General features: G+C 36.9%; 1 protein-coding gene and 1 long non-coding RNA gene across 9 annotated transcripts in view; one reads left to right on the plus strand and one right to left on the minus strand.

Annotated features, from left to right (window-relative positions):
* The window catches only part of LOC127928226 (lysophosphatidic acid receptor 1), a 119,967-nt gene extending 117,163 nt beyond the window's left edge, over window positions 1–2,804 (plus strand). The window contains exon 3 of the mRNA XM_052515356.1: window positions 1,365–2,804. Coding sequence (XP_052371316.1) covers window positions 1,365–1,672 — 308 coding nt within the window. The 3' untranslated portion in view covers window positions 1,673–2,804. The remainder of the gene's footprint in view (window positions 1–1,364) is intronic.
* A 2,655-nt stretch (window positions 2,805–5,459) lies between these two features.
* LOC127928227 (uncharacterized) lies at window positions 5,460–6,291 on the minus strand. Of its 8 annotated transcripts, none has more exons than XR_008131011.1 (4): window positions 6,186–6,291; window positions 5,993–6,088; window positions 5,655–5,798; window positions 5,460–5,606 (listed from the first exon to the last, which is right to left on the minus strand). It is a non-coding gene; the product is annotated as an uncharacterized LOC127928227 (long non-coding RNA). The 8 variants fall into 8 exon arrangements; XR_008131008.1 differs by having other exon boundaries at window positions 5,945–6,088; XR_008131014.1 differs by having other exon boundaries at window positions 5,896–6,088; window positions 6,138–6,242.
* Window positions 6,292–22,745: the final 16,454 nt, after the last annotated feature.

The raw sequence follows: 22,745 nt of genomic DNA on the forward strand, positions 1-22,745 counted from the left end.
ACCAATCCTCACTGAGCAGTCCCATTCTCTAACCAACCAATCCTAACTGAGCAGTCCCATTCTCTGACCAACCAATCCTCACTGAGCAGTCCCATTCTCTAACCAACCAATCCTAACTGAGCAGTCCCATTCTCTGACCAACCAATCCTAACTGAGCAGTCCCATTCTCTAACCAACCAATCCTCACTGAGCAGTCCCATTCTCTGACCAACCATTCCTCACTGAGCAGTCCCATTCTCTAACCAACCAATCCTCACTGAGCAGTCCCATTCTCTAACCAACCAATCCTAACTGAGCAGTCCCATTCTCTAACCAACCAATCCTCACTGAGCAGTCCCATTCTCTAACCAACCATTCCTCACTGAGCAGTCCCATTCTCTAACCAACCAATCCTAACTGAGCAGTCCCATTCTCTAACCAACCATTCCTCACTGAGCAGTCCCATTCTCTAACCAACCAATCCTAACTGAGCAGTCCCATTCTCTAACCAACCAATCCTCACTGAGCAGTCCCATTCTCTAACCAACCATTCCTCACTGAGCAGTCCCGTTATCTAACCAACCAATCCTAACTGAGCAGTCCCATTCTCTAACCAACCATTCCTCACTGAGCAGTCCCATTCTCTAACCAACCATTCCTCACTGAGCAGTCCCATTCTCTAACCAACCATTCCTCACTGAGCAGTCCCATTCTCTAACCAACCATTCCTCACTGAGCAGTCCCATTCTCTAACCAACCATTCCTCACTGAGCAGTCCCATTCTCTAACCAACCATTCCTCACTGAGCAGTCCCATTCTCTAACCAACCATTCCTCACTGAGCAGTCCCATTCTCTAACCAACCATTCCTCACTGAGCAGTCCCATTCTCTAACCAACCATTCCTCACTGAGCAGTCCCATTCTCTAACCAACCATTCCTCACTGAGCAGTCCCATTCTCTGACCAACCATTCCTCACTGAGCAGTCCCATTCTCTAACCAACCATTCCTCACTGAGCAGTCCCATTCTCTAACCGACCATTCCTCACTGAGCAGTCCCATTCTCTAACCAACCATTCCTCACTGAGCAGTCCCATTCTCTGACCAACCATTCCTCACTGAGCAGTCCCATTCTCTAACCAACCATTCCTCACTGAGCAGTCCCTTTATCTGAGTCAGTGGTGCACAAGTTGTCGACAAGTTGCTAACATGTTGATGTGTCTCTAAAAAGAGTTATGATGCCCAGATCGGTTTTGCCCATGACATGTCCTGTTTCCATTGAATCCTTTCTCAATATATAGAAAATAACATTAAAACTCTACTACATATATTTATGTCCTTATTGATCTTTCAGGCTTAAATTGAACATATTCTCTTCTCCTCCAGGTGCGTTCATCGTGTGCTGGACTCCAGGCCTCGTTCTCCTCCTCCTCGATGTGTTCTGTGCCAACTGTAACGTCCTGGACTTTGAGAAGTTCTTCCTGCTTCTGGCTGAGTTTAACTCCGCCATGAACCCCATCATCTACAGCTACCGGGACAAGGAGATGAGCGCCACCTTCAAGCAGATCCTGTGCTGTCAGCGCCAGGAGAACGTTAACGGGACGGCAGCCGAGGGCTCCGACCGCTCAGCCTCCTCTATCAATCACACCGTGCTGAGTGGAGGGAAACAAAACAATGATCACTCAGTGGTGTGAGAGGAGGAGAGGAGGACAGGAGAGGGACTGGGGCTGGAGGTGGAGATAGGAGAGGGGCTGGAGAGGAGAGGGGCTGGAGAGGAGAGGACAGGGGAGGAACTGGGACTGGAAACAGGAGAGGATAGGGATTGGGACTGGTGCTGGAGATGGAGATGGAGAGGGGGAGAGGAGAGGGATTTGGGATGGAGCTGGAGAGGAGAGGGACTGGTGCTGGAGATGGAGAGGGGGAGAGGAGAGGAGAGGGACTTGGGATGAGGCTGGAGAGGGGGAGAGGAGAGGGACTTGGGATGGAGCTGGAGACAGGAGAGGAGAGGGACTGGGGCTGGAGCTGAAGACAGGAGGAGAGGACAGGGATTGGAGCTGGAGACAGGAGGAGAGGACAGGGATTGGAGCTGGAGACAGGAGGAGAGGACAGGGATTGGAGCTGGAGACAGGAGGAGAGGACAGGGATTGGAGCTGGAGACAGGAGGAGAGGACAGGGATTGGAGCTGGAGACAGGAGGAGAGGAGAGGGACTGAGGCTGATCACAGGAGGTGAGGGACTTGGGGCTGGAGCTGGAGCTGGAGACAGGAGGAGAGGGGCTGAAGTTACAGACAAGAGGAGAGGAGAGGGACTGGGGCTGATCACAGGAGGTGAGGGACTTGGGGCTGGAGCTGGAGACAGGAGGAGATGAAAGGGACTGGGACTGGAGCTAAGTGGGGCTGCAGCCAGGAGAGGCTGCAGTGTAGAGCCCATCCCCGAGATGGGTGGGAGGAGGAGGGCAGGCAGGGGCCAAGGAGGTGGATGGGATATGGACTATAGGTCTAACATTACTATAAAGACCAGGGTGATGGATTATAGATCTAATGTTACTATAAAGACCAGGGTGATGAACTATAGGTCTAACATTACTATAAAGACCAGGGTGACAAAATGCAGAAAAATAAGAAGCTAATGCCGTCTTGCTCTGAGGGTTGGAAACAGAGGGTAGAGGCATCGCAAGACTCTGATAGGCTGTTAGTTATTTGTTTTCTATTTTGTAAAAAATGGTTGTTGTTGTTGATACCACATGGACTATTTAAAGACTAATCTATGAATATGTAAAGAACTGGCTAATGTATAACCACTTCTCCAATATATAACCTGCTCTCTATTTTCCCTCTCTTTCTTACTGACCTTCTTGCCTTACTTTGGTTAGTCTCAAATGACACCCTATTCCATACACAGTGCACTACTTTTTGACCAGTGCCCAGGGCCACCTAGTCCACTATATAGGGAATAGGATGCCATTTGGGACTTCTACAAACAGAAGCTTGTAAACGTGAAAGATGAAGAGTCTGTCCAGTCAATATTTCTGCTAATCTCATCCTCGCAGTGCCACGGAAACAAACCGCCCTGACGTCGAACAGCTTTCACTACAGTACTTATCGTTATCAACACATTACCACATCATCATACGGTATGAAGACGTGTCTTTCTCAAATGGCTGAATAGTATTTTAGTCCTTAGTGTGATCACAACACTCAGATTCTTGTTTTTTTTTTTTTTTACATTTTACCTTTATTTAACCAGGCAAGTCAGTTAAGAACAAATTCTTATTTTCAATGACGGCCTGGGAACATTGGGTTAACTACCTTGTTCAGGGGCAGAACAACATGTACCTTGTCAGCTCGGGGGTTTGAACTCGCAACCTTCCGGTTACTAGTCCAACGCTCTAACCACTAGGCTACGCTGCCTGTTGTTTGAGCCAGACCACAGTGGAGCACTCTCTCTTCCAAAGAATTAAACATCACCAAGTAGGTTGGTCTGATAAGATCTGTCCTAAATGGGGCCCTGATCAAACTAGTGCCCTAAACAGGGAATAGAGATTCCATTTTTGGGACGTAGCCCTGTTCATCATTTTAACTTTCTGTTCCCAAGTATGTTGATCTATTGACATAAAGCTTGGGACCTATTTTTACCTAACTCAACCTAAAGCTTTGGCTGGATTCCACCCTTAGGATGACAGGCTAAAAGCCCATGAATATCAAACACTTAACACAACGGATGTCGTTCCTCAGGAGTACGTGTTATAATCATTTTAACTTTACGTTGGCATTAAGCCAAGTATGAATTCCAAGTATGACAGACCATTTGGGACCACTGATTTGATAGACATTTACATTTACATTTAAGTCATTTAGCAGACGCTCTTATCCAGAGCGACTTACAAATTGGTGCATTTACCTTATGACATCCAGTGGAACAGCCACTTTACAATAGTGCATCTAAATCTTAAAGGGGGGTGAGAAGGATTACTTATCCTATCCTAGGTATTCCTTAAAGAGGTGGGGTTTCAGGTGTCTCCGGAAGGTGGTGATTGGCTCCGCTGTCCTGGCGTCGTGAGGGAGTTTGTTCCACCATTGGGGGCCAGAGCAGCGAACAGTTTTGACTGGGCTGAGCGGGAACTGTACTTCCTCAGTGGTAGGGAGGCGAGCAGGCCAGAGGTGGATGAACGCAGTGCCCTTGTTTGGGTGTAGGGCCTGATCAGAGCCTGGAGGTACTGAGGTGCCGTTCCCCTCACAGCTCCGAGCAAGCACCATGGTCTTGTGGGAACTGGAAGCCAGTGGAGAGAGCGGAGGAGCGGGGTGACGTGAGAGAACTTGGGAAGGTTGAACACCAGACGGGCTGATAGGTGGTAAACATGTTGTCTTCTGCATTAAAACTGTGTTTTTTTATCAACCTACGTGTCGCCAGACAAGTTAAGATATTGGACATTCAAGAAGTGAAGTGTCTCCGGCCGCATCATGATTATCACGGTTCTCATGTGGTGAAGGAGAGTCGGACCAAACTGCAGCGTGTATATTGCGATCCATGTTTAATCACACAACGTAACACGAATCCAAAACACAAACTCTACAAAACAATAAACGTAGTGAAAACCGAAACAGCCTTAACTGGTGCAAACTAACACAGCCTAAGGACATCAAGACACTCAGGACAATCACCCACGACAAACTCAAAGAATATGGCTGCCTAAATATGGTTCCAATCAGAGACAACGATAAGCACCTGCCTCTGATTGAGAACCACTCCAGACAGCCATAGACTTTGCTAGATAACCCCACTAGCTACAATCCCAAATATAATACACACCAAAACCCCAAGACGAAACACACCACAATACAAAAACTCCATGCCACACCCTGGCCTGACCCAATACATGAAGAAAAACACAAAATACTTAGACCAGGGCGTGACAATGATGATGTATTGTTCATCACATTATTACATCATCTTCACGATGCGGACGATGCCGCTTTTCTTCTTGAAAGTCCAATATCTTCACTTGTTTACATGTTTACCACCTATCAAATCAGTGGTCCCAAATGGTCTGTCATACTTGGAATTCATACTTGACTGGTGACACGCAACACATTTTGAAACTGGAACTGTGGACTAATGAAAAAAAAAATATACAAAAATCTATCATTTTTTTTTACAGACTTTTTTCTGTCTTTGTTCAGATAGCACGTTTTCGACCAATCAGAAAGCATAAACATTCCAGACTTCAGGTACATACACTCTTGTCCTTGACGATGACCAAAGGAAATGCTTCTCAGTTTATCTGCAGTTAAGGTCCCCTATAGAGTGGCTACAGATGGATTTATGTGCCTATAGGTTTATTTATGCTATTGATCTGAATGGGAAACTATAATTCAGCTAGATAGCAAACATCTAGTCAAGCAGCATGATGACCTAATAGTGTTACATCTAATGATGTAAGAAAATAGTTGATAATGTCACATCAAGGCTGTAATGTGTGTCTGTCCTATAAGCATCTGCAATATGGACACGTCCTTGTCTTCATAACCCATACCTTCATCCTGAGTGTGTACGAGACGGTCCCTGTCTTCACAAACCATACCTTCATCCTGAGTGTGTACGAGACCGTCCCTGTCTTCATAACCCATACCTTCATCCTGAGTATGTACGAGACGGTCCCTGTCTTCATAACCCATACCTTCATCCTGAGTATGTACGAGACGGTCCCTGTCTTCATAACCCATACCTTCATCCTGAGTGTGTACGAGACCGTCCCTGTCTTCATAACCCATACCTTCATCCTAAGTATGTACGAGACGGTCCCTGTCTTCACAAACCATACCTTCATCCTAAGTATGTACGAGACGGTCCCTGTCTTCATAAACCCATACCTTCATCCTGAGTGTGTACGAGACCGTCCCTGTCTTCATAAACCATACCTTCATCCTAAGTATGTACGAGACGGTCCCTGTCTTCATAAACCCATACCTTCATCCTGAGTGTGTACGAGACCGTCCCTGTCTTCATAAACCATACCTTCATCCTAAGTATGTACGAGACGGTCCCTGTCTTCATAACCCATACCTTCATCCTGAGTGTGTATGAGACCGTCCCTGTCTTCATAACCCATACCTTTATCCTAAGTGTGTATGAGACCGTCCCTGTCTTCATAAACCCAAACCTTCATCCTGAGTGTGTATGAGACCGTCCCAGTCTTCATAACCCATACCTTCATCCTGAGTGTGTACGAGACAGTTTGGGGTCACATAGAAATGTCCTTGTTTTTGAAAGAAAAGCACATTTTTTGTCCATTAAAATAATATCAAATTGATCAGAAATACAGTGTAGACATTGTTAATGTTGTAAATGACTATTGTAGCTGGAAACGATTTTTAATGGAATATCTACATAGGCGTACAGAGGCCCATTATCAGCAACCATCACTCCTGTGTTCCAATGACACGTTGTGTTAGCTAATCCAGGTTGATCAATTTAAAAGGCTAATTGATCATTAGAAAACACTTTTGCAATTATGTTAGCCCGGATGAAAACTGTTGTACAGATTAAAGAAGCTATAAAACTGGTGTTCTTTAGACTAGTTGAGTATCTGGAGCATCAACATTTGTGAGTTCGATTACAGGCTCAAAATTGTCCAGAAACAAAGCACTTTCTTCTGAAACTCATCAGTCTATTCTTGTTCTGAGAAATGAAGGCTATTCCATGTGTGAAATCAGCAAGAAACTGAAGATCTAGTAAAACGCTGTGTAGAGGCGACTCCGGGATGTTGACTTCTAAGCAAAGTGTCATTGGAACACAGGAGTGATGGTTTCTGATAATGGGTCTCTATACTCCCTATGTAGATATTCCATAATAAAATCTGACGTGTCCAGCTACAATAGTAATTTACAACATTAACAATGTCTACACTGTATTTCTGATCAATTTGATGTTATTTTAATGGACAAAAAAATGTGCTTTTCTTTTAAAAACAAGGACATTTCTAAGTGACCCCAGACTTCTGAACAGCAGTGTACATATCCCAGAACCACCATTGACTGTAGCCATTCTCAAAACAAGTGTTAGATATCAAAACAAACTAAAATATGAAGAACTTTTGTATGTCTTTTCCTATATATATATATATATATATATATACCATTGTACATACGTGTGTACGTATGAATGTTTGTATGTAAAATATATATTCAATGTTAATGAAGAAAGGGAATGTTTGTTGTTGGAAATTCTAACAGAACCATGTAAAAACCAACACTGTTAACTTTTGTCTTATTTTTGCATTACGTTGATGACAATAAATTTGGGACCAGAACTATTTTCTTTCTTCAAAAAGCAATTGCAGAAACGTCTGGGGAATCTGAAATCAAATGTCTATTCCATTACTACTAATCATCATGTGTGGTTAAGATCTTCAAATTAATTACAGTTGGCATGGAGTATGTACCAAAAGGCACCATATTCCCTGTATAGTGCACTACTTTTAAACAAGGCCCATAGGACTCTGCTCAAAAGTAGTGCACTATTATAAGGAATAAGGTGTCAATTCAGACACACACATACTTAATCATTAGAAGTGGACTCATGCAGACAAGTGTTTCTATTCAGTCATACTATAACTATAGGAGTCATATAGTAACTGTAGGACTCATACAATCACTTCAGGAGTCACAGTATAACTGTAGGAGTCATACTCTAACTGTATGAGTCATACGCTAACTGGAGGAGTCATACTATAACTGGAGGAGTCATACTATAACTGGAGGAGTCATACTATAACTGGAGGAGTCATACTATAACTGTAGGAGTCACACTATAACTGTAGGAGTCATACTCTAACTGTAGGAGTCATACTCTAACTGTAGGAGTCATACTATAACTGGAGGAGTCATACTATAACTGGAGGAGTCATACTATAACTGGAGGAGTCATACTACAACTATAACTGTAGGAGTCATACTACAACTATAACTGTAGGAGTCAGACTACTATAACTGGAGTCAGACTATAACTATAGGAGTCAGACTATAACTATAGGAGTCAGACTATAACTATAGGAGTCAGACTATAACTATAGGAGACAGACTATAACTATAGGAGACAGACTATAACTATAGGAGTCATACTATAACTATAGGAGACATACTACAACTATAACTATAGGAGTCATACTATAACTACAACTATAGGAGTCATACTATAACTATAACTATAGGAGTCAGACTATAACTATAGGAGTCAGACTATAACTATAGGAGTCAGACTATAACTATAGGAGACAGACTATAACTATAGGAGTCAGACTATAACTATAGGAGTCACACTATAACTATAACTATAGGAGTCATACTATAACTATAACTATAGGAGTCATACTATAACTATAGGAGACAGACTATAACTATAGGAGACAGACTATAACTATAGGAGTCAGACTATAACTATAGGAGTCAGACTATAACTATAACTATAGGAGTCAGACTATAACTATAGGAGTCATACTATAACTATAACTATAGGACTCAGACTATAACTATAGGAGTCAGACTATAACTATAGGAGACAGACTATAACTATAGGAGTCATACTATAACTATAACTATAGGACTCACACTATAACTATAGGAGTCAGACTATAACTATAGGAGTCAGACTATAACTATAGGAGTCAGACTATAACTATAGGAGTCAGACTATAACTATAGGAGTCAGACTATAACTATAGGAGTCACACTATAACTATAGGAGTCAGACTATAACTATAGGAGTCATACTATAACTATAACTATAGGAGTCAGACTATAACTATAGGAGTCAGACTATAACTATAACTATAGGAGTCACACTATAACTATAACTATAGGAGACAGACTATAACTATAGGAGTCATACTATAACTATAGGAGTCAGACTATAACTATAGGAGTCACACTATAACTATAGGAGTCAGACTATAACTATAGGAGTCAGACTATAACTATAGGAGTCAGACTATAGCTATAGGAGTCAGACTATAACTATCGGAGTCAGACTATAACTATAGGACTCAGACTATAACTATAGGAGTCAGACTATAACTATAGGAGTCAGACTATAACTATAGGAGTCAGACTATAACTATAGGAGTCATACTATAACTATAACTATAGGAGTCATACTATAACTATAGGAGTCACACTATAACTATAGGAGTCAGACTATAACTATAGGAGTCATAACTATAACTATAGGAGTCAGACTATAACTATAGGAGTCAGACTATAACTATAGTCAGACTATAACTATAGGAGTCATACTATAACTATAGGACTCAGACTATAACTATCAACTATAACTATAGGAGTCATACTATAACTATAGAGTACTATAACTATAACTATAGGAGTCAGACTATAACTATAGGAGTCATACTACAACTATAACTATAGGAGTCATACTATAACTATAACTATAGGAGACAGACTATAACATAGGAGACAGACTATAACTATAGGAGACAGACTATAACTATAGGAGTCAGACTATAACTATAGGAGTCAGACTATAACTATAGGAGTCATACTATAACTATATAGGAGTCATACTATAACTATAGGAGTCAGACTATAACTATAGGAGTCATACTACAACTAACTATAGGAGTCATACTATAACTATAGGAGTCATACTATAACTATAGGAGACAGACTATAACTATAGGAGTCAGACTATAACTATAGGAGTCATACTATAACTATAGGAGAGACTATCAGACTATAACTATAGGAGTCAGACAGACTATAACTATAGGAGTCATACTATAACTATAGGAGTCATACTATAACTATAGGAGTCAGACTATAACTATAGGAGTCATACTATATATACTATAGGAGTCATACTATAAGACTATAACTATAGGAGTCATACTATAACTATAGGAGTCAGACTATAACTATAGGAGTCAGACTATAACTATAGGAGTCAGACTATAACTATAGTCAGACTATAACTATAGGAGTCAGACTATAACTATAGGAGTCATACTATAACTATAGGAGTCATACTATAACTATAGGAGTCAGACTATAACTATAGGAGTCATACTATAACTATAGGAGTCAGACTATAACTAGGAGTCAGACTATAACTACAGGAATATACTATAATTATAGGAGTCATACTATAACTATAGGAGTCAGACTATAACTATAGGAGTCATACTATAACTATAGGAGTCAGACTATAACTATAGGAGTCAGACTATAACTATAGGACTCAGACTATAACTATAGGACTCAGACTATAACTATAGGAGTCAGACTATAACTATAGGAGTCATACATAACTATAACTATAGGAGTCAGACTATAACTATAGGAGTCAGACTATAACTATAGGAGTCAGACTATAACTATAGGAGTCACACTATAACTATAGGAGTCAGACTAACTATAGGAGTCAGACTATAACTATAGGAGTCAGACTATAACTATAGGAGTCAGACTATAACTATAGGAGTCATACTATAACTATAGAGATCATACTATAACTATAGGAGACAGACTATAACTATAGGAGTCATACTACAACTATAACTATAGGAGTCATACTATAACTATAGGAGTCATACTATAACTATAGGAGTCATACTATAACTATAGGAGTCAGACTATAACTATAGGAGACAGACTATAACTATAGGAGTCAGACTATAACTATAGGAGACAGACTATAACTATAGGAGTCAGACTATAACTATAGGAGTCAGACTATAACTATAGGAGTCAGACTATAACTATAGGAGTCAGACTATAACTATAGGAGTCAGACTATAACTATAGGAGTCAGACTATAACTATAGGAGTCAGACTATAACTACTATAGGAGTCAGACTATAACTATAGAGTCATACTATCAACTATAACTATAGGAGTCATACTATAACTATAACTATAGGAGTCAGACTATAACTATAGGAGACAGACTATAACTATAGGAGACAGACTATAACTATAGGAGTCAGACTATAACTATAGGAGTCAGACTATAACTATAGGAGTCAGACTATAACTATAGGAGTCAGACTATAACTATAGGAGTCAGACTATAACTATAGGAGTCATACAGACTATAACTATAGGAGTCATACTATAACTATAGGAGACAGACTATAACTATAGGAGTCATACTATAACTATAGGAGTCAGACTATAACTATAGGAGTCATACTATACTACTATAGGAGTCATACATAACTATAGGAGTCAACTATAACTATAGGAGTCAGACTATAACTATAGGAGTCAGACTATAACTATAGGAGTCATACTATAACTATACTATAGGAGTCATACTATAAATATCTATAGGAGTCATACTATAACTATAGGAGTCAGACTATAACTATAGGAGTCAGACTATAACTATAGGAGTCAGACTATAACTATAGGAGTCAGACTATAACTATAGGAGTCATACTATAACTATAGGAGTCAGACTATAACTATAGGAGTCATACTATAACTACAGGAGTCAGACTATAACTATAGGAGTCACACTATAACTATAGGAGTCAGACTATAACTACAGGAGTCAGACTATAACTATAGGAGTCAGACTATAACTATAGGAGTCAGACTATAACTATAGGAGTCATACTATAACTATAGGACTCAGACTATAACTATAGGACTCAGACTATAACTATAGGAGTCAGACTATAACTACAGGAGTCATACTATAACTATAACTATAGGAGACAGACTATAACTATAGGAGTCACACTATAACTATAGGAGTCAGACTATAACTATAGGAGTCACACTATAACTATAGGAGTCAGACTATAGCTATAGGAGTCAGACTATAACTATAGGAGTCAGACTATAACTATAGGAGTCAGACTATAACTATAGGAGTCATAATATAACTATAGGATCCATACTACAACTATAGAGTCAGACAACTATAACTATAGGAGTCATACTACAACTATAACTATAGGAGTCATACTATAACTATAGGAGTCATACTATAACTATAGGAGTCATACTATAACTATAGGAGACAGACTATAACTATAGGAGACAGACTATAACTATAGGAGTCAGACTATAAATATAGGAGACAGACTATAACTATAGGAGTCAGACTATAACTATAGGAGTCAGACTATAACTATAGGAGTCAGACTATAAATATAGGAGACAGACTATAACTATAGGAGTCAGACTATAAATATAGGAGACAGACTATAACTATAGGAGTCAGACTATAAATATAGGAGACAGACTATAACTATAGGAGTCAGACTATAAATATAGGAGTCAGACTATAACTATAGGAGTCAGACTATAACTATAGGAGTCAGACTATAACTATAGGACTCAGACTATAACTATAGGAGTCAGACTATAACTATAGGAGTCAGACTATAACTATAGGAGTCATACTATAACTATAGGAGTCATACTATAACTATAGGAGTCATACTATAACTATAGGAGTCATACTATAACTATAGGAGTCAGACTATAACTATAACTATAGTCAGAGTCAGACTATAACTATAGGAGTCATACTATAACTATAGGAGTCAGACTAGTCAACTATAGGAACTATAACTATAGGAGACAGACTATAACTATAGGAGTCAGACTAAAACTATAGGAGTCAGACTAAAACTATAGGAGTCAGACTAAAACTATAGGAGTCATACTATAACTATAACTATAGGAGTCAGACTATAACTATAACTATAGGAGTCATACTATAACTATAGGAGTCAGACTATAACTATAGGAGTCAGACTATAACTATAGGAGTCATACTATAACTATAGGAGTCAGACTATAACTATAGGAGACAGACTATAACTATAGGAGTCAGACTATAACTATAGGAGTCAGACTATAACTATAGGAGTCAGACTATAACTATAGGAGTCATACTATAACTATAGGAGTCATACTATAACTATAGGAGTCAGACTATAACTATAGGAGTCATACTACTATAACTATAGGAGTCATACTAGACTATAACTATAGGAGTCAGACTATAACTATAGGAGTCAGACTATAACTATAGGAGTCAGACTATAACTATAGGAGTCAGACTATAACTATAGGAGTCATAATATAACTATAGGAGTCAGACTATAACTATAGGAGTACAGACTATAACTATAACTATAGGAGTCATACTATAACTATAGGAGTCATACTATAACTATAGGAGACAGACTATAACTATAGGAGTCATACTATAACTATAGGAGTCAGACTATAACTATAGGAGTCAGACTATAACTATAGGAGTCATATCTACAACTATAACTGTAGGAGTCATACTATAACTATAGGAGTCAGACTATAACTATAGGAGTCACACTATAACTATAGGAGTCATACTATAACTATAACTATAGGAGTCACACTATAACTATAACTATAGGAGTCATACTATAACTATAGGAGTCAGACTATAACTATAGGAGGCAGACTATAACTATAGGAGTCAGACTATAACTATAGGAGTCAGACTATAACTATAACTATAGGAGTCATACTATAACTATAGGAGTCATACTATAACTATAGGAGTCATACTATAACTATAGGAGTCAGACTATAACTATAGGAGTCAGACTATAACTATAGGAGTCAGACTATAACTATAGGAGTCAGACTATAACTATAACTATAGGAGTCATACTATAACTATAGGAGTCAGACTATAACTATAGGAGTCAGACTATAACTATAGGAGTCAGACTATAACTATAGGAGTCAGACTATAACTATAGGAGTCAGACTATAACTATAGGAGTCAGACTATAACTATAGGAGTCAGACTATAACTATAGGAGTCATACTATAACTATAACTATAGGAGTCAGACTATAACTATAGGAGTCATACTATAACTATAGGAGTCAGACTATAACTATAGGAGTCACACTATAACTATAGGAGTCAGACTATAACTATAGGAGTCAGACTATAACTATAGGAGTCAGACTATAACTATAGGAGTCAGACTATAACTATAGGAGTCATAATATAACTATAGGACATACTAACTATAGGAGACAGACTATAACTATAGGAGTCATACTATAACTATAACTATAGGAGTCATACTATAACATCATACTATAACTATAGGAGTCATACTATAACTATAGGAGACAGACTATAACTATAGGAGTCAGACTATAACTATAGGAGTCAGACTATAACTATAGGAGTCAGACTATAACTATAGGAGTCAGACTATAACTATAGGAGTCAGACTATAACTATAGGAGTCAGACTATAACTATAGGAGTCAGACTATAACTATAGAGTCATACATAACTATAACTATAGGAGTCAGACTATAACTATAGGAGTCACTACAACTATAACTATAGGAGTCATACTATAACTATAGGAGACAGACTATAACTATAGGAGTCAGACTATAACTATAGGAGACAGACTATATCTATAGGAGTCAGACTATAACTATAGGAGTCAGACTATAACTATAGGAGTCAGACTATAACTATAGGAACAGACTATAACTATAGGAGTCATACTATAACTATAGGAGTCAGACTATAACTATAGGAGTCATACTAGACTATAACTATAGGAGTCATACTATAACTATAGGAGTCATACTATAACTATAGGAGGCAGACTATAACTATAGGAGTCATACTATAACTATAACTATAGGAGTCATACTATAACTATAGGAGTCATACTATAACTATAGGAGTCAGACTATAACTATAGGAGACAGACTATAACTATAGGAGACAGACTATAACTATAGGAGTCATACTATAACTATAACTATAGGAGTCACACTATAACTATAACTATAGGAGTCAGACTATAACTATAGGAGTCAGACTATAACTATAACTATAGGAGTCATACTATAACTATAACTATATGACACAGACTATAACTATAGGAGTCAGACTATAACTATAGGAGACAGACTATAACTATAGGAGACAGACTATAACTATAGGAGTCAGACTATAACTATAGGAGTCAGACTATAACTATAGGAGTCAGACTATAACTATAGGAGTCATACTATAACTATAACTATAGGAGTCATACTATAACTATAGGAGTCAGACTATAACTATAGGAGACAGACTATAACTATAGGAGTCAGACTATAACTATAGGAGTCAGACTATAACTATAGGAGTCAGACTATAACTATAGGAGTCAGACTATAACTATAACTATAGGAGTCATACTATAACTATAGGAGTCATACTATAACTATAGGAGTCATACTATAACTATAGGAGTCATACTACAACTATAACTGTAGGAGTCAGACTATAACTATAGGAGTCAGACTATAACTATAGGAGTCACACTATAACTATAGGAGTCATACTATAAGTATAACTATAGGAGTCATACTATAACTATAACTATAGGAGTCATACTATAACTATAGGAGTCATACTATAACTATAACTATAGGAGTCATACTATAACTATAGGAGTCATACTATAACTATAGGAGTCATACTATAACTATAGGAGTCAGACTATAACTATAGGAGTCATACTATAACTATAGGAGTCATACTATAACTATAGGAGTCATACTATAACTATAGGAGTCAGACTATAACTATAGGAGTCAGACTATAACTATAGGAGTCATACTATAACTATAGGAGTCATACTATAACTATAGGAGTCATACTATAACTATAGGAGTCATACTATAACTATAGGAGTCAGACTATAACTATAGGAGTCAGACTATAACTATAGGAGACAGACTATAACTATAGGAGACAGACTATAACTATAGGAGACAGACTATAACTATAGGAGTCATACTATAACTATAACTATAGGAGTCACACTATAACTATAGGAGTCATACTATAACTATAGGAGTCAGACTATAACTATAGGAATCATACTATAACTATAGGAGTCAGACTATAACTATTGGAGTCAACTATAACTATAGGAGTCATACTATAACTATAGGAGTCAGACTATAACTATAGGAGTCAGACTATAACTATAGGAGTCATACTATAACTATAGGAGTCAGACTATAACTATAGGAGTCAGACTATAACTATAGGAGTCATACTATAACTATAGGAGACTATACTATAGGACTCAGACTATAACTATAGGAGTCAGACTATAACTACTATAGGAGTCATACTATAACTATAACTATAGGAGACAGACTATAACTATAGGATACTATAACTATAGGAGTCAGACTATAACTATAGGAGTCAGACTATAACTATAGGAGTCAGACTATAACTATAGGAGAGTCAGACTATAACTATAGGACTCATAACTATAACTATAGGAGTCATACTACAACTATAGGAGACAGACTATAACTATAGGAGTCTACAACTATAACTATAGGAGTCATACTATAACTATAGGAGTCAGACTATAACTATAGGAGTCAGACTATAACTATAGGAGACTATCATACTATAACTATAGGAGTCACACTATAACTATAGGAGTCAGACTATAACTATAGGAGTCAGACTATAACTATAGGAGTCAGACTATAGCTATAGGAGTCAGACTATAACTATAGGAGTCAGACTATAACTATAGGAGTCAGACTATAACTATAGGAGTCAGACTATAACTATAGGAGTCAGACTATAACTATAGGAGTCAGACTATAACTATAGGAGTCAGACTATAACTATAGGAGACAGACTATAACTATAGGAGTCAGACTATAACTATAGGAGTCAGACTATAACTATAGGAGTCAGACTATAACTATAGGAGACTATCAACTATAACTATAGGAGTCAGACTATAACTATAGGAGTCAGACTATAACTATAGGAGTCAGACTATAACTATAGGAGTCATACTATAACTATAGGAGTACTATAACTATAGGAGTCAGACTATAACTATAGGAGTCAGACTATAACTATAGGAGTCAGACTATAACTATAGGAGTCATACTATAACTATAACTATAGGAGTCAGACTATAAATATAGGAGACAGACTATAACTATAGGAGTCATACTATAACTATAGGAGTCATACTAAAACTATAGGAGTCATACTATAACTATAGGAGTCAGACTATAACTATAGGAGTCAGACTATAACTATAGGAGTCAGACTATAACTATAGGACTCAGACTATAACTATAGGAGTCAGACTATAACTATAGGAGTCATACTATAACTATAACTATAGGAGTCAGACTATAACTATAGGAGACAGACTATAACTATAGGAGACAGACTATAACTATAGGAGTCATACTATAACTATAACTATAGGAGACAGACTATAACTATAGGAGACAGACTATAACTATAGGAGACAGACTATATCTATAGGAGTCAGACTATAACTATAGGAGTCAGACTATAACTATAGGAGTCAGACTATAACTATTGGAGTCATACTATCACTATAGGAGTCAGACTATAACTATAGGAGTCATACTATACTAACTATAGGAGTCATACTATAACTATAGGAGTCATACTATAACTATAGGAGACAGACTATAACTATAGGAGTCAGACTATAACTATAGGAGTCAGACTATAACTATATCAGACTATAACTAGGAGTCATACTATAACTATAGGAGTCAGACTATAACTATAGGAGTCAGACTATAACTATAGGAGACAGACATCAGACAGACTATAACTATAGGAGTCAGACTATAACTATAGGAGTCATACTATCACTATAGGAGTCAGACTATAACTATAGGAGTCATACTATCACTATACTATAGGAGTCATACTATAACTATAGGAGTCATACTATAACTATAGGAGTCAGACTATAACTATAGGAGTCAGACTATCACTAACTATAGGAGTCATACTATAACTATACTATAGGAGTCATACTATAACTATAGGAGTCATACTATAACTACAGGAGTCAGACTATAACTATAGGAGTCAGACTATAACTATAGGAGTCAGACTATAACTATAGGAGTCAGACTATAACTATAGGAGTCAGACTATAACTATAGTCATACTATAACTACAGGAGTCAGACTATAACTATAGGAGTCAGACTATAACTATAGGAGTCAGACTATAACTATAGGAGTCAGACTATAACTATAGGAGTCAGACTATAACTATAGGAGTCATACTATAACTAACTATAACTATAGGAGTCATACTATAACTATAGGAGTCAGACTATAACTATAGGAGTCAGACTATAACTATAGGACTCAGACTATAACTATAGGAGTCAGACTATAACTATAGGAGTCAGACTATAACTATAGGAGTCATACTATAACTATAACTATAGGAGACAGACTATAACTATAGGAGTCACACTATAACTATAGGACTACTAACTATAGGAGACAGACTATAACTATAGGACTCAGACTATAACTATAGTCAACTATAACTATAGGAGTCATACTATAACTATAGGAGTCATACTATAACTATAGGAGTCATACTATAACTATAGGAGACAGACTATAACTATAGGAGTCAGACTATAACTATAGGAGTCAGACTATAACTATAGGAGTCAGACTATAACTATAGGAGTCAGACTATAACTATAGGAGACAGACTATAACTATAGGAGTCAGACTATAACTATAGGAGTCAGACTATAACTATAGGAGTCAGACTATAACTATAGGAGTCAGACTATAACTATAACTATAGGAGTCAGACTATAACTATAGGAGTCAGACTATAACTATAACTATAGGAGTCATACTATAACTATAACTATAGGAGACAGACTATAACTATAGGAGACAGACTATAACTATAGGAGACAGACTATAACTATAGGAGTCAGACTATAACTATAGGATAACTATAACTATAGGAGTCAGACTATAACTCATACTATAACTATAGGAGTCATACTATAACTATAGGAGTCAGACTATAACTATAGGAGTCATACTATAACTATAGGAGTCATACTATAACTATATACATACTATCACTATAGGAGTCAGACTATAACTATAGGAGTCAACTATAACTATAGGAGACATACTATAACTATAGGAGTCATACTATAACTATAGGAGTCATACTATAACTATAGGAGTCATACTACAACTATAACTGTAGGAGTCAGACTATAACTATAGGAGTCAGACTATAACTATAGGAGTCACACTATAACTATAGGAGTCATACTATAAGTATAACTATAGGAGTCATACTATAACTATAACTATAGGAGTCATACTATAACTATAGGAGTCATACTACAACTATAACTATAGGAGTCATACTACAACTATAACTGTAGGAGTCAGACTACAACTATAACTATAGGAGACAGACTATATCTATAGGAGTCAGACTATAACTATAGGAGTCAGACTATAACTATAGGAGTCAGACTATAACTATAGGAGTCATACTATCACTATAGGAGTCAGACTATAACTATAGGAGTCATACTATAACTATAACTATAGGAGTCATACTATAACTATAGGAGTCAGACTATAACTATAGGAGTCAGACTATAACTATAGGAGTCAGACTATAACTATAGGAGTCACACTATAACTATAGGAGTCAGACTACAGGAGTATAGACTATAACTATAGGAGTCATACTATAACTATAGGAGTCATACTATAACTATTGGAGTCACACTATAACTATAGGAGTCATACTATAACTATAGGAGTCAGACTATAACTATAGGAGTCAGACTATAACTATAGGACTCAGACTATAACTATAGAGGACTCAGACTATAACTATAGGAGTCAGACTATAAATAGGAGTCATATAACTATAACTATAGGAGACAGACTATAACTATAGGAACTATAACTATAGGAGTCAGACTATAACTATAGGAGTCACACTATAACTATAGGAGTCAGACTATATAACTATAGGAGTCAGACTATAACTATAGTCAGACTATAACTATAGAGAGTCAGACTATAACTATAGGAGTCATAATATAACTATAGGAGACCTATAGGACTACTATAACTATAGGAGACAGACTATAACTATAGGAGTCATACTATAACTATAACTATAGGAGTCATACTATAACTATAGGAGTCAGACTATAACTATAGGAGTCATACTATAACTATAGAGACAGACTATAACTATAGGAGACAGACTATAACTATAGGAGTCAGACTATAAATATAGGAACAGACTATAACTATAGGAGTCAGACTATAACTATAGGAACACTATAACTATAACTATAGGAGTCAGACTATAACTATAGGAGTCAGACTATAACTATAGGAGTCAGACTATAACTATAGGAGTCAGACTATAACTATAGGAGTCAGACTATAACTATAGGAGGAGTCAACTATAACTATAGGAGTACTATAACTATAACTATAGGAGACTATCAGACTATAACTATAGGAGACAGACTATACTATAGGAGTCAGACTATAACTATAGGAGTCAGACTATAACTATAGGAGTCAGACTATAACTATAGGAGTCAGACTATAACTATAGGAGTCAGACTATAACTATAGGAGTCAGACTATAACTATAGGAGTCAGACTATAACTATAGGAGTCATACTATAACTATAGGAGTCAGACTATAACTATAGGAGTCAGACTATAACTAGTCAACTATAAGGAGTCAGACTATAACTATAGGAGTCAGACTATAACTATAGGAGTCAGACTATAACTATAGGAGTCAGACTATAACTATAGGAGTCAGACTATAACTATAGGAGTCAGACTATAACTCAGACTATAACTATAGGAGTCAGACTATAACTATAGGAGTCATACTATAACTATAACTATAGGAGTCAGACTATAACTATAGGAGTCATACTACTATAACTATAGGAGTCACTATAACTATAACTATAGGATAACAGACTATAACTATAGGAGTCAGACTATAACTATAGGAGACAGACTATAACTATAGGAGTCAGACTATAACTATAGGAGTCAGACTATAACTATAGGAGTCAGACTATAACTATAGGAGTCAGACTATAACTATAGGAGTCAGACTATAACTATAGGAGTCAGACTATAACTACTATAGGAGTCAGACTATAACTATAGGAGTCATACTATAACTATAGGAGTCAGACTATAACTATAGGAGTCAACTATAACTATAGGAGTCAGACTATAACTATAGGAGTCAGACTATAACTATAACTATAGGAGTCAGACTATAACTATAGGAGACAGACTATAACTATAGGAGTCAGACTATAACTATAGGAGTCATACTATAACTATAGGAGTCAGACTATAACTATAGGAGTCAGACTATAACTATAGGAGTCATACTATAACTATAGGAGTCATACTATAACTATAGGAGTCATACTATAACTATAGGAGTCAGACTATAACTATAGGAGTCATACTATAACTATAGGAGACAGACTATAACTAAAGGAGACAGACTATAACTATAGGAGACAGACTATAACTATAGGAGTCATACTATAACTATAGGAGTCAGACTATACCTATAGGAGACAGACTATAACTATAGGAGGCAGACTATAACTATAGGAGTCAGACTATAACTATAGGAGACAGACTATAACTATAACTATAGGAGTCAGACTATAACTATTGGAGTCATACTATCACTATAGGAGTCAGACTATAACTATAGGAGTCATACTATCACTATATCTATAGGAGTCATACTATAACTATAGGAGTCATACTATAACTATAACTATAACTATAGGAGTCAGACTATAACTATAGGAGTCAGACTATAACTATAGGAGTCAGACTATAACTATTGGAGTCATACTATCACTATAGGAGTCAGACTATAACTATAGGAGTCATACTATCACTATATCTATAGGAGTCATACTATAACTATAGGAGTCAGACTATAACTATAGGAGTCATACTATCACTATAGGAGTCAGACTATAACTATAGGAGTCATACTATCACTATATCTATAGGAGTCATACTATAACTATAGGAGTCATACTATCACTATAGGAGTCAGACTATAACTATAGGAGTCATACTATCACTATATCTATAGGAGTCATACTATAACTATATCTATAGGAGTCATACTATAACTATTGGAGTCACACTATAACTACAGGAGTCAGACTATAACTATAGGAGTCAGACTATAACTATAGGAGTCAGACTATAACTATAGGAGTCATACTATAACTATAGGAGTCAGACTATAACTATAGGAGTCATACTATAACTACAGGAGTCAGACTATAACTATAGGAGTCACACTATAACTATAGGAGTCAGACTATAACTACAGGAGTCAGACTATAACTACAGGAATCATACTATAATTATAGGAGTCATACTATAACTATTGGAGTCACACTATAACTATAGGAGTCATACTATAACTATAGGAGTCAGACTATAACTATAGGAGTCAGACTATAACTATAGGACTCAGACTATAACTATAGGACTCAGACTATAACTATAGGAGTCAGACTATAACTACAGGAGTCATACTATAACTATAACTATAGGAGACAGACTATAACTATAGGAGTCACACTATAACTATAGGAGTCAGACTATAACTATAGGAGTCACACTATAACTATAGGAGTCAGACTATAGCTATAGGAGTCAGACTATAAATATAGGAGTCAGACTATAGCTATAGGAGTCAGACTATAACTATAGGAGTCATAATATAACTATAGGATCCATACTACAACTATAGGAGACAGACTATAACTATAGGACTCATACT

Source organism: Oncorhynchus keta, unplaced genomic scaffold, assembly GCF_023373465.1.
Source record: "Oncorhynchus keta strain PuntledgeMale-10-30-2019 unplaced genomic scaffold, Oket_V2 Un_scaffold_2376_pilon_pilon, whole genome shotgun sequence".
NCBI lineage: Eukaryota > Metazoa > Chordata > Actinopteri > Salmoniformes > Salmonidae > Oncorhynchus > Oncorhynchus keta.